This window comes from Lycorma delicatula, chromosome 9 (assembly GCF_047948215.1).
Source record: "Lycorma delicatula isolate Av1 chromosome 9, ASM4794821v1, whole genome shotgun sequence".
In the NCBI taxonomy this organism is placed as follows: domain Eukaryota; kingdom Metazoa; phylum Arthropoda; class Insecta; order Hemiptera; family Fulgoridae; genus Lycorma; species Lycorma delicatula.
In genome coordinates, this window is record NC_134463.1 from 113,398,050 (window position 1) to 113,412,894 (window position 14,845).

The 14,845-nt window shown below is 34.1% G+C and overlaps 1 protein-coding gene and 1 long non-coding RNA gene across 2 annotated transcripts in view; one reads left to right on the forward strand and one right to left on the reverse strand.

Moving 5' to 3' along the window:
- Nucleotides 1-14,845, forward strand: part of LOC142329842 (uncharacterized) — a 175,612-nt gene that overhangs the window by 159,827 nt on the left and 940 nt on the right. Inside the window, exons 3-5 of the mRNA XM_075374704.1 lie at nt 3,465-9,242; nt 10,399-10,475; nt 14,011-14,122. Of these exons, the coding sequence (XP_075230819.1) occupies nt 3,465-9,242; nt 10,399-10,475; nt 14,011-14,122 (5,967 nt within the window). The remainder of the gene's footprint in view (nt 1-3,464; nt 9,243-10,398; nt 10,476-14,010; nt 14,123-14,845) is intronic.
- The window catches only part of LOC142329844 (uncharacterized), a 164,688-nt gene that overhangs the window by 119,361 nt on the left and 30,482 nt on the right, over nt 1-14,845 (reverse strand). The window lies entirely within an intron of this gene.

Here is a 14,845-nt window from a genome sequence, read left to right on the forward strand (position 1 = left end):
TCGTCCGACATCTGAACATCGCGGCGACGCAGTAGAACGCTACCGATAGTAACAACAATGCAATCATAACGTTCAGTGTATTGCTAGAGACAAGATGGTGTTTTCGCTAGATGAACGTGTTTTCATTGTCAAGTCGTACTTCAGTACGAAATCAGTGGTTGGTTGCAGTGCAAGATTTGTTTCGCCATAAGTACCCAGATAAGCCAGCTCCTAACAAAACATCAGTATTAAGGTTAGTCGCAAAATCTAGAGAGACCGGTTCTGTTAATAACAAGGAACACAAAAGATCTGCGTCAGTATTGAATACAGATAAAGTCACTGAAATCAAAGACCGATTACTCGCCTCGCCAAATTAATCGATCAGACGTTTGTCTGCTGCAATTAATTTGTCTACATCAACTGTTCATCGGGCGACCAAACAATTGCAATAACGACCATATCGCATTCAAACGGTTCATCGACTTCTTGAGCCCGACAAAGAAAAACGGCTACAATATTGTCAACGGTTCCGTCGATTTCTGCGTGAGGGAATTAACGTTATGGATTCGTTATTTTTCACAGATTAAGCACGGTTTCATTTGGATGGCTACGTAAACAGCCAAAACAGTAGAATTTGGAGCGCTGAAAATTCCCACGTTTATCACGAAAAACAATTACACCCTAAGAAGTTGGGCGTGCGGTGCGTGATATCGCGGAAGAAAATAATAGGTCGTATTTTTTTCGAGTACACCATTAATGCAGAACGATATCAGGATATTTTATTTCAGTTCATTACACTCTTTGAAGAGAAAGACAGACACTGCTGGCTACAACATGACGGTGCGACATCGCCCTACGCAGGTTCAACTTCTGATTTCGTAGAGGAATTCTTTGGTAATCGTGTTATCGGTCGAGGCTTGTGGCCACCAAGATCTCCAGATTTGACTGCGGCGGATTTTTTTTCTACGGGGTTACCTCAAAGAAAAAGCCTACACCAACAAACCACGAACACTTGAACGATTGAAAGTCAATATTGAACAAGCCGTATTAAATATCTAGCCACAAACTTTGAAAAAAGTTGCAAGAAACGCTGTAAAAAGAATTGAAGCTTGTATTCAAGAAGATGGCGGCCACTTCCAAGATTTACTCTAAATGTAAGGTAATGGATGGTAATAAAAAAAATTACTTTTACATTTACACATGCCTTTTTATTATTTCAATACCTACCAATATAAGGTTGGGTTACGTTTTATATGGGACACCCTATATTTGGATCAAGGGAAGGTACGTCGGTTCGAATCAGACTTCATCTCTTTTTTGTTTAACTTTTTTTTTTCAATTTAAATACATTGATTTATTAACAATTATTAACCTCTAATTGTAAAAAAAAGTTTTACGATAAATAATAATTCAAAAATAATAATAAAAATGAAAAAATATCGGAAGTTATTAATGAAATAAAATTATATGCACTTTTCATTTTAAAAAAAATGTTTGTATGTAATTTAATAGGCGTACAAGGAAGTGATGTGATGCCCACACCACATTTTTTCTTAAATGTTTATAAACAATAAGTAAGAAGATGCAACACCAAAAAATAAGAGGAAGAAGAAAGAACATGCTTACATGATTGAACATACGACCCGTCAAAAAATTATATACATATATAAATATTTATATAGCTTATGACACTCCCGGTAACGTAAGGATTCCAACGCGGGGTCGTACATCTAAATCGGTTCAGCTGTTGAGCTGCTACGGTGGAATAAACGAACATACATATATAACCCCAAATAAGTTACATTAATTTTTGGGGAGTCCTGTAAAAATACAATCTATGTGATGTTAGGGCAAAGTTAGTATCGCTTCTGTCTTTTATCAGGAAGGGTCTGGGTTGGAATTTCTGTCATAAAACATTTTTTCACATCTTAAAATTTTCCTAACATCATCTCTTTAGTAAGTTACAATCACGAAGGGAACCCAGTTGCAAAACTTTCGCATAACTTCACATAAAAGAAATTTCGAAAAATTGGCGTAAAAACAGAACATTTTTTTTTTAATTATAGTCTTAAAAAATTACCAACTGAATAAATTTATATTATTTGTGATATACAGGTTAAAAATATAAGAGCTAAAAAAAAAGATTATGCTAGTTCAAAATCATTTAAAAAATTAAATGAAATAAATTTAAAAACCCATAACAACATGTATATACATATATATTGATTAGGACAATTTGTTTATTTTTTTTTATTTTGTTATATAAATATGTATAAGAACCGCTATAGTAAATGATCATCTTAAGGGTCAACTTCTTTTTCCGTTAGAGCTAAAGAAATCAAATTACCTATATGGAATGTAGTTTGGCCACACAGTAAAAAATGAAACGCCTTCAAAGTTTAACTAATGCAACATGCACTACATAAACAAAAAGTTAAACAAGTATGACATAATATTAAAAAAAACTTCCGCGTTACATATAATAGCTCCCTTCTTAAATGTTTACTTACCGGGTAATCATATGAAAAGATAATTCATAAAAATGATCTTTGCTAAAATAAAATTTTATTACTCACAAATTTAAAAATAAAGAAAAACATTTAGAAAGAAATTTAGAAATAATATAGAAATAGTATAGTATCATTTCCATCGGTTGTTGGATTTTTTTTTTGGGGTCACCTGGCTGATTAATTCACCTTCTCATCTCCTTTTTTATACACTACACATGTAAACAACATGGAAAATATTTGATAAAAAAAGGATTCCGACTTAAGAATTTTAAGAAGTTTTAATTTTTTACAATTTCTAATATTTTGTCTGTTTTTCAATTGTTTATCCAACACATTCATGTGTATCTAACACCAGTAATAATGAGAAAGTAAAGATGACATAAAATGAAGTGGGAGCTGTTCAGAGCTCAAAGGTTTAACTGGAGTGAAAGGAGCATGGAGACAGGCATAGTGAAAGGGACTTATATAAGATCCAAATTAAATGTTACATTAAATATCACTTCATTAATAAATTATTTTAATAACTCTTCTAACTAGAATCACAAAACGAAGTACTATTTTCTAAATATTCTAATATTTCAGGTTTTCCTTTGTACCTTCACTTCAATAACCTTTTAGTACATATTACATAATTAAAGCCTATATTAAATTTAATTTCAATTTGATTTTTATAGTAATTCGCAGCCCACTACAATTTAATTCTTTTTTTTTGTTATTATTAAAATATATATACCAGCTAACAATTTTTCAATAACTTTATAATTTTTTGAAATGCATTAATGATTTTTTAAAAATTAATGTAATTTTATGTTAATGAATTTATTATTGTTATATAATTTAATATTAATATAAGTTAGCTCTTTTTTTAACAAGTTAAAATTTTCATTATATATTTTATAATAAAAATATCTAACAATTACATATTTTCTTGTATATTTTTATAAACACATATATAATAAAAGCAACTTGTTTTAGGTTCTGAGGGCAGAGGAGATAGAATAAGAACAAGTCGTCAAGGCTCAACAACTACTAAATTTAAATGTCCAAGCGAAGGATTTCATCCAGATCCTGAAAACTGTTTCGTTTTCTATAGATGTGTTAACTTTGGTGGATCTACTCGTAGTTTAACGCCGTTCCAATTTCAATGCGGTCCAGGGACAGTATATGACCCACAATTAAATGTATGCGGTCATCCACATAGTTCACCAAGGCCAGAATGTCGTAATGTTGTACCACCAAGTGATCCAGAACCTGAACCATCTCCAGATTATCAAGATTATGGTCCGCCACCAAATTCTCAAAAACCAGGTTACCCTTCATCTCAACCATCATATCCAGAACCACCAGGTCAACCTTCTTATCCCCAACCTCCTGCACAACCATCGTACCCTCAGCCACCTGCACAACCTCCAGGACAACCTTCTTATCCTCAACCTCCAGCACAGCCACCTTACCCTCAACCACCTGCACAACCTCCTTATCCTCAACCCTCTACACCACCCTCTTACGCTCCAACTCCTGCACCACCATCATATCCACAAACTCCTGCACAATCTTACCCTCAAACTTCAGCACAACCTTCTTATCCTCAAACTGGCATACAACCATCCTACCCTCAAACCCCTCAGTATCCTGAAAGTCCTGCTGTCAGTCAACCCCCATTCCAAGAATCGTCAGACTCTTCTAGCTCAGACTCAGATGTGGCTGGAAATGAAATTGACAGTGATCAATGCCAAACAGAAGGACTGCAGCCTGTCAAAGGTGATTGTACAAAGTTTGTGAGATGTGTTGACTCTGGAAATGGAAAATTTATTCGATATGAATTCAACTGTGGTGCAGGAACAGCTTGGGATCAGGAATTACAAACCTGCAATCATGCTCATCTTGTACATAGACCAGATTGTGGTCAGGACTCTACTACAGCCAGTTCATCAGTTTCACTTATACAATCAGATTCTACTGTTGGAAGCACAATCACACAGTCATGGTCAAATTCATCATCATCAGCATCAAGTACATCATCATCATCTAATTTTGAATGGTCTAACACAACTTCTACTGGAGGACAAACTACTACAGCAGCAGGAGGAGGCGGACAATCAAGTTCATCTTCCTCAAACCAACAAAGTTCATCTGCTGGTGGATCCACTCAAACAACATCAGGAGCTACTCAAGGAAGCACATCATCAGGAAGTAATCAACAAAGCACATCAGCCTCAAACAGTCAACAATCAACAGCATCAGGGAGTAGTCAACAAAGCTCATCATCTAGTAATCAACAGGGCAGTAGTGGTAGTAATCAACAAACTACAACTTCAGGAAGTAATCAAGGAAGTTCATCTTCTAGTAGTAACCAGAGTGGTTCATCTGGAAGCAGCCAAACTACATCATCTGCAAATAATCAACAATCATCTACAAGTGGCCAACAACAAACAACGTCCTCCCAAAATAATCAGCAAACTACTTCCTCTGGCAGTAATCAGCAAACAACATCCTCAGCAAATAACCAGCAAACTACTTCTTCAGGTACTAATCAACAAACTACTACCTCTGGAGGAAATCAGCAAACTACTTCCTCAGGCAGCAACCAGCAGACAACATCTGCAGGTAGCAATCAACAAACAACATCTTCAGGAAGTAATCAACAAACAACATCCTCAGGAAGCAACCAGCAAACAACTAATGCAGGTAGTACTCAACAAACAACATCTTCAGAAAGTAATCAACAAACAACATCCTCAGGAAGCAACCAGCAAACAACTTCTGCAGGTAGCACTCAACAAACAACATCCTCAGGAAGCAACCAGCAAACAACTTCTGCAGGTAGCACTCAACAAACAACATCTTCAGGAAGTAACCAGCAAACAACTTCTACAGGTGGCACTCAACAAACAACATCTTCAGGAAGTAATCAACAAACAACCACTGGAGAAAATCAACAAACTACTACCACTGGAAGCAATCAGCAGACAACATCTGCAGGTAGTACTCAACAAACAACGTCTTCAGGAAGTAATCAACAAACAACGTCTGCAGGAAGCACTCAACAAACATCCACTGGAGAAAATCAGCAAACTACTACCACTGGAAGCAACCAGCAGACAACATCTGCAGGTAGTACTCAACAAACAACGTCTTCAGGAAGTAATCAACAAACAACATCTGCAGGAAGCACTCAACAAACAACCACTGGAGAAAATCAGCAAACTACTACCACTGGAAGCAACCAGCAGACAACATCTGCAGGAAGCACTCAACAAACAACCACTGGAGAAAATCAGCAAACTACTACCACTGGAAGCAACCAGCAGACAACATCTGCAGGAAGCACTCAACAAACGACCACGGGAGAAAATCAACAAACTACTATGACTGGAAGCAACCAGCAAACAACATCCTCAGGTAACAATCAGCAGACTACATCATCTGAAGGTAACCAAAGTACAACTAACTCAGAAACTCAAACAACTGGAGACCTACAAGGAACAAGTGGAACAACAGTTTCTGGAACAGAGCAATCTACTACTGATAATCAGTCAGCTACTAATAATCAAGAAACATCATCTTCAGGAAGTGGTCAAACTACACCTTTAACTCCACAGCAAACTAACAGTCAGCAGTCAACAACTACATTACAACCAACAACTCAATTCACTACAGAGCAAACAACAGTAAGTCCAACAACCTTACAACCTATTATAACTCAACCTCCAGCAACATCAACAAAACCATCTGTTCAGACCACTCAAAAACCTACTCAACCTTTACCAACTTACCAAACCACACAAAATCCATCTCAAACAGATGCCTCTATGCAACCATCACCATCAACACCTAAACCTACCCAAATACCTACAACTCAAGCACCACCAACTAGTAGTTCACCTGCTCCTGTTAGCTCATCACAAACACAAAAACCCTCTCAACCATCAACAACAGAAGCAACTACAGGCATCTCTTCACAACCAGAAAACTCTCAGGAACCCGATGGTGATCAGCCTACTGGTCAACAAACTGGGAGTATTAATGAAAACCCACCTACTAGTCAGCAGTCTTCAACAAGTCAGCAACCACCACCATCTCAACAGCCTCAGTGCAAATCTGAGGGTTTCTTTCCAGTATATGGCCAATGCACAAGATTTTACAGATGTGTTAAATTTGGGGATAAATACACAAAATTTGATTTCACTTGTGGTCCAGGTACTTTCTGGGATCCTGATGTGGAGACATGTAACCATCCTTGGGCTCTAAAACGAACAGACTGTATGAGTGGTTCATCTGGTAGCAGTTCATCTTCTAGTATACCATCCAGTACAGCAAGTAATAATGTAGACACAGGAAATGAAATACCTCATGGACCACCTTCTGAGAAGCCTAGTGGAACACAGTCTCCCTCTAGGCCTGATGGAGGACAACCAACATCAAGTCAGACAACATCTCCAAGCCAACCTCCAGTTCAACCTACTCCTGGAAGCCAGACATCTGGTTCTGGTTCATCAGAAAATCAGATACCAAATTCAGGAGGGCAACAATCTTCAACAACCACAACTGTTTCACCCCAATCACCAAGTCAAACAACACCAGGTCAACAAACAACAGCAGGTCTTAATGGTAAACCCTGTGGAATATCTCCACCATCATCTCAAATAACATGTCCTAAAGCTGGATTTTATCCACACCCTACTGACTGTAAGAAATTCTATCGTTGTGTAGATCTGGATGAAAATAAGGGAGAAAGATTCACTGTATATCACTTTGACTGTCCACCAGGAACTATATTTGATCCTGCGATAGGAAACTGTAATTATCCTAATTCTGTATACCCAGCAAGAGACTGTAGTGGAACTTCATCACAACCTCCTCCAGGGGATAATACATCAAGCTCTACTTCAAATCAGGGTCCTGGAAGTAGTTATTTACCACCTGACCCTGGAGCATCGAGTTCAACTAGCCCAGCACCCAGCAATCAGCCATCTACTCCTTCATCTAGTACAAGTGGTGTATATCCAACTCAACCTAGTGATAATGCATCACCAGGTGAAGAAATGGTTCCTGAAGAAAGTCCTGAAAGTGTAGAAACACCTTTTAGTTCCAGTCAAAAACCACCATCACAAACAACACAAGGTAAACCAGAAATTAGTTCACAACCTTCTTCTACTCCAACAACTACATCAGGTTCATCTGAAACATGCACCAGCGATGGATTTTTCCCAGTAAAAGGAGACTGTTCTAAATTCTATAGATGCCATAACAATATTAAATATGACTTTAAATGTGGGACAGGCACAGTATGGGATCCAGATAACACCGTCTGTAATCATCCATGGGCAGTAAAACGTACTGATTGCTCAGCATCTTCTACTTCACCTACTTCAGAATCTTCTACAACACCTACACAAGGAAGTACATCATCTGGTAGCAGCACCAGTTCAACTTCTGTAGAAACTAGTTCACAAATAAGCAGCAGCCAAACTCCACCATGCAAACAACCCACAGATACAGAGTCATCAACACTTTCACCTTCAAAAGGTGATTGCAGTGGAGGAGATGGCTATTATCCAGTAGAAGGCGACTGTACAAGATTTTATAGATGCCACAACAACATAAAATATGATTTTAAATGTGGAGAAGGTACTGTCTGGGATCCAGACAATACAGTCTGTAACCACCCTTGGGCGGTTAAACGAACAGATTGTGGAGGATCAACCACTTCTAGTACCAAGCCAATACCACCACAACCAACACCACCAGCACAAACAGAGGTTTCTACTATTCAGGAAACTACAACACAGGTTACACCAGTATCTGAAACAACTATCCCCACCACTGGCACTCCCCCTGATAAATATCCTTCCACTAGTCAAACAGAACAATCAACAGGTGGTTTAACAGAGACACAATCTACTGGAACTCCACCTGGATCCACTCAACCAGGAACAACAACTGTAACATCTGAATCAACTGAACAAGCAAGTACAACAGAAACATCACCTGGATCAACAGGTACTCAGCCTGGATCAACAGACACACAACCAGGAACAACAGGAACATTGCCAGGATCTACAGGAACTACACCAGGATCTACAGACACTCAACCAGGATCAACTGGTACTCCAACAGGAACTCAACCAGGAACCACTGGTACTCCTCCAGGAACAACAGGAACTCAACCAGGAACCACTGGTACTCCACCAGGAACCACTGGAACTCAACCAGGAACCACTGGAACTCCACCAGGAACAACTGGAACTCAACCAGGAACCACTGGAACTCCACCAGGAACAACTGGAACTCTTCCAGGGTCAACAGGTACACCACCAGGAACCACTGAAATATCCACACCCCCACCTACAGAAATATCATCAGAAACAACTATTACTGATTCAACAACACCAAGCCTAACTACCTCTGAAACCTCAACACCATCCTCACCAGGTACAACAAATCCAGTCACTGAGCAAAGTACAGAGACCAGCCAACCAGAAGGAACAACATCAACTGCTCCAGAGGAAACCAATCCTCCAGATTCAACAACCAGTCCTGATGGAAGTGAAAAAGATGAATCATGTCCAGCAATTGATAATGATCAGTTCCATCTAGTTTGCCCAACTGGATTCAGAAGACATCCAAAGTACTGCAACCTCTTCTACCAGTGTACAACATCACCTAATAATTATGACATGAGAGTTGTTGTCTTGTCTTGTCCAAATGATACGCACTATGATGAAAGAAAAATTCAGTGCTTGCCACCAAGTAAGTTTACATTAATAATAATATTATTATAATCTGAATTATTTCATTTAATCTTTTTTTTGTTGGTTAATTAATATATATAAAAGAATGAAAGATTATAAATATGAGCATAAAAACAAGTTATCTTCTTTTAATTAAAATGGCAATAATGAATCCTAGTGCTAACAAAATTTAATAATTTTATACTTGTAATATTGCATCTATGTTGCTAAAATCTAATACAAAAATTATGTCACAATATAATTAATTTTTTGATTATTTTTTAGCCAAAGTTTGCACTTTTTAAGAATATGTTGTAGAAAAGTCTGTACTTTTGAACAATTAATTAACTTTATCAGATATATACCTCTGTTTAAAAAATAATCCAACCATTTTCTTAAAAAATATTATCTTATACACCACTAATAAGAAACATGATTAAACTTAAATGATATATATGTATATATATATATATAAAATAATAATCTTTCATGATGATAAATAAATAGAGCATGTATTCAATTTAGAATACCAATGGAACTAGACTACTAGTTGCTTGGGGTTCTAGATATTATTTTTATCTTTAAAAACTATTACTCAATTATTTTTTCTTTAAAAAGAATATTTAAAATTTAAGAACCATATTAAAGGTTTTTTTATTCTGAAGAAGTAACATTAAACTTACCCATATTAGTAAAAAAATGAAATTATATGAAATGTTTAACTAGAATATTATGTAAAAAAAAAATATGAAATTAAAAACATGGCACCAACCAGGACCATCTCTTTTTTACTATGATCCCAGACTTCAGCATAAAGAAAATTATCATTTCTTCAAATTTTGTCACATTAAATAATTTTTCAAATTCATTAACATAAAATAATAACATTTTTATATTAATAATTTTAATATTGTAATAAAGATAATTTAACTTTCTTTTAAGTAAGAACATTTTATTCTTCTGAATATAAGTATCATACATTAACAAAGAAATGAGAATCTATAAAAATTATTAATATTTTCCTTCATGAAGAGAAGCTTTTAGTCACAGAAACTGTATGTGTTTTGATGTATATGTATGTGTTGTGTATGCATGTGTTTTGATATATGTTTTTTTATTAAGGAAATGTTACATATCTTACAATTTAAACTGATAACATTTTTTTATTTTTAAAGCTGAAGCCACTCCTTGTTCTGGATCTCTGGCAAATCAAAGATTGGTTCGCAGAGTAGCTGATGGCTCAACTCCACCGGTAAATGCATATTCTTTTTTATTATTTATTTTTAAATAAATATGTAAAGCAATAAACAAAATTATTTTCCATGTTGATGATACCATAAATCTTGTAATGAGAGATACAAGTTCTTAATAAGCATAAGTAAATAAAAAATTTAAAGCAAGTTGGTTATAAAAATTTGACAGAATAATTCGCTTATTGCAATTCATCTTTATTAAATTATATCAACACATCTACAGAAAGAGTAATGAAATATGTTTAAAAAAATAATAGAAAGAATGAAACCATATAGATTTCTCATGAAGGAATTTTTAGAATAGAAATAATAAAAGGAACTTCAGGAATAATAAATAATACTATTAAAAGCTCTTCATATTGGGATGTCCCCAGTATCACCAGCAGATTTGAAATGAATTATTCATGAAAATAAGTCAAAGAGTTTTGAAGTTTTAAGGTTAAATTTAGAATAATGTATTAATCTCACTATGTTCCTTTATGAACAGTTAATAACTAATTTTAAAAAAAATTGATATATTTAATAATTTTTTTTTACAAAACTGCAGAATATCAAGGAAGATTACATGTTTTAACAGTTCAGCTCTAATAAAAGCTGATTTTCACCACTAGCATCCAAGTTTATGGATAATTATTGTAATGTTTAAGTAAATAAATAGATAATATAAAGCAGCAGATTTATGTATAAAATAAAATCTATCAAATTCTGTTGGTGCACATATCTTACGCAAATCCCATATCATGGGTTCAAAAAACTAATGAAGGAAGTACTGGGTGATTATGGACAGTATTGTATGACACTAAATTATTTATGGACTATATTGATACTGTAATGGATTTGTGATTGTCAACCTGTAAATAAAGTATATATTCATTCTAATTTTGCATTGCTTTAAGCATTAGATTTAGTTATCATAATTATACTCTGGTTCACCCTGTTAGTTTTTAAGTGTAAAACATTGTTATAGATTTTTGATTTTTATGTGTTATTAAATAATTCTTTCTTGTTAAAGATAGGAAAATCTTTACATTCTTTTCCAGACAATCATTTAATATATTTGTTGATATTTAGTTCAGAGATTTTAATTTGGGTTGGTTTTAAACTTTTCTTGATTATATTTTATTGTAGTTACACCTCCCTGTAGCTCACATAATAATTTTTGTTTTGATTTATAATCTCAAAGTTATTCACTCACCCAAACAAACAAAAACTGATATTTTCTCCTAGCCATAATTTTTTTTAAGTTCAAATTAAAGCATATCCTGGTTAACCAAAAAGTAATAAGCTACAGGATAGATATATGTACTACACAAACACGTAAGTGTAAACAGTTACCTATATGGAGGCCCCAAAACAACGAAGTACTATGTATTCAAAGATTTTCAGAATTTAATACACAACAATCATAGAGTTCTGCTGTGGTGACTATTAATATGCAAGAAATGTGATTGGTTGAGTTACTACCACTACCTTATTTTAATATTTCTAATACTAATAAGATATGTAACAATATGCAAGATGAGTATTATAAAAACATAGATGTTTTTGTCAGTGAACTAAAAAATATGGAGTGAAGTAAGATTTGTCAACTAGGATAACAAAACGAACTGGTGAATAGTCAAAGAATAAGAAATAGAATTAAGAAATGGAGAGCATAATATTAAATGCTGTGCATCTGTGAAGTTCCCTTCACATATGATGTGCTCATAGTTAATTTAGCTAACTATAGCTAAAGTAACTACTTTAGCTGTAGTTCAACTTGTAGCTAACTATGCTTGATATTTCTTAAGTTTGACAATCTCATGATATCTGCTTACTATTACTAGAGATGCTGCTGACCTTTTTCTGTTTCGGTTTTAAGACAGAAAATGAGGAATGAAAGTAGGCCATTTAAGACGACCCATAATAGTTATAAAATAGATCAAATGAAGTAATAAAATTAGAATATTCTCCAAATTATAACCAGTCATTAAAAATAAATATACAGTGTATGTATAATTTATAAATAAACATTATACAACATTTTTAAAATAAAAACCAAATACGTTATTTAGTAATAATAATAATTATTTTTTTAAGCATTAAGGTTTTCTTTGGACCGGTAAATGAGTTTCATCTTTCTTGCTTCCCAGATTTTCTTCATTCGCTCTCTACTAGCCTTCTTCTGTTCATCAGCCTTTAAACCCATCTCGTGTATCTGCTTTTGTTCTTTAAATTGCTTCCAATTATGTATCTTTTTCCTGAAAACATCCATGTTAGCTATGTCTTCTTCCAGGATGCTCATTTCCACCAGATCACTTCTGATTTCCATAACCAAATTTGTTGTGTTTCTGATTTTTAAGATGATCAAAAATCAATTTCATAAGCCTGACCCTGTTGATCTAGCCGTATCTTGTTTCTGGATATTTTTCATTCTTGTGTTTCCATTCCATATATTCCGTTTTTTCAAATGAAATTTGTAGTCCAGATTTTTGTGCAGTTTCCTGTAGTTTCTCAACCATTATCCATGCATCTTCTTTGATGTCAGAAGTGCTATGTCATCCGCCAATGCCTGGCAGTCTATTGTTAATTTGTTTTTTTTGGTCTCAGTCCTATTTCTTTGATATTCTCTTTTTCTAGTTGTTTCCACCATTCCCTGATGATTTTTCCCTGTATAATGTTAAAAAGTGTTGGTGATAGTCCATCCCCTTACCTAACTCCCATCTTGATGCTGAAGGTTTCTGAAATTTTGCCCATGAATTTAACTTTGGAGGTTGTACATGTTAAAGTTTGTTCTGTAATTTTGTGGTCTTTTTGTCTATGCCAAATTCTTCTAAAATTTTAAATAATATTAGTCTATCTATGGAGTCATACGCCTTTTTAAATTCCACAAATGTTACTGTATTTTTGCTGGTTATTGCTCTAAACCTAATAATGCTCCTGAAAATTTGTTCGGCACATGATCTGCCCTTTCTAAATCCTCCCTGGTATTCACCGATTAAATGATCCATTTGTTTGTCGATTTTATCTTGGAGGGCCTTTGATAACATTTTGTATGCTACTGATAGGAAGGACATTCCTCTATAATTATTATTGTCTATTTTGTCACCTTTCTTGTGTAGAGGGTGTATGAAGGCTCTTTTTCATTCTTCCAGGATCTTTTCAGTTTTCCAAATCTCTTCACAGATTTGTTGCATCATCTTTACTATTTTCCCTTCTCCCCATTTTAACATTTCCGCCATTATTCCATCTTCTCCAGGTGCTTTATTGTTTTCCAGTGTCTTAATGATGTGTTATATCTCCCGTTCTGTGGGGGGGTTCTGAGTCTGGGTTGGGTTTATTATTAGTTCCAAAATTTAATAATTCTTTGGGGTTTCACAGTTTAGTAGATTTTTAAAATATTTAGCTAGAATTATTATTATTATTATTATTTATCCATTTCTATTTTTGTTTCACAATATTGTATTTTAATTTCACTGCTAGAATTAGTACTATATTGATGTTTCAACAAATTTAAATTTTAAAAATTCTGGTTTTTTATCTGTTAATTTTCAGTTGCCAAGATCTTCAACTGAACCAATTTGTCCAAAAGAAGGCCATTTCCCATATGAGGGAGATTGTAATAAATTCTATAAGTGTAAACGATCAGGACGTGGAATAATGCAAGGTAAACAAATATAAAATTATCTTTCAATCAATTCTAGAATTTTTTTTAAGTCATAAGTAAAATAATTTCAATATTTTTTCAAGTAATTAGCAAAGGATATTTTGTAAACTATTGAATTTACTTTTACTTCTGGCAAATACAACCAGAAATATTATAAAGTTAAGTACATTTAATTTAACATAATTATAATACGTATTGTAATATACTCAAATGCAATCCTCTACAAGAATTCATGTCATTATTTATAAACAGCAGCATAAAAAAAATAGTAAATAATATTAACTCTTGACTAATACATTACTTCACAAAAGTAATTACTAATCATTTAACCCATCACAGCTTATTCATTAAACAAGACTTGTGATAGATTAAAGATGCTTGTATATATATATATATATATACACACACACACACACACACACACACATTTTTTTTTGTTATCTATTAAGTTATAGAGTAAGTATGGACTGAATTGAAATGATGGTTGAGATGATGAAATGAACTAAAACATATTCTTCTTGAATCATTAAATTTTAATTTGTCACATTAGACATTTTTTGATTATCGAAAATACAAATCACATTATACCAATGAATAAATGACACATTAGTCAAAATTATACTATTGAACATTATCAATAAACACTATAAGCCACATTAGACTTTAGACTACAAAATAAAACTATTCTGCACTAGAATGAAATGTTACATTAAACAAATCATG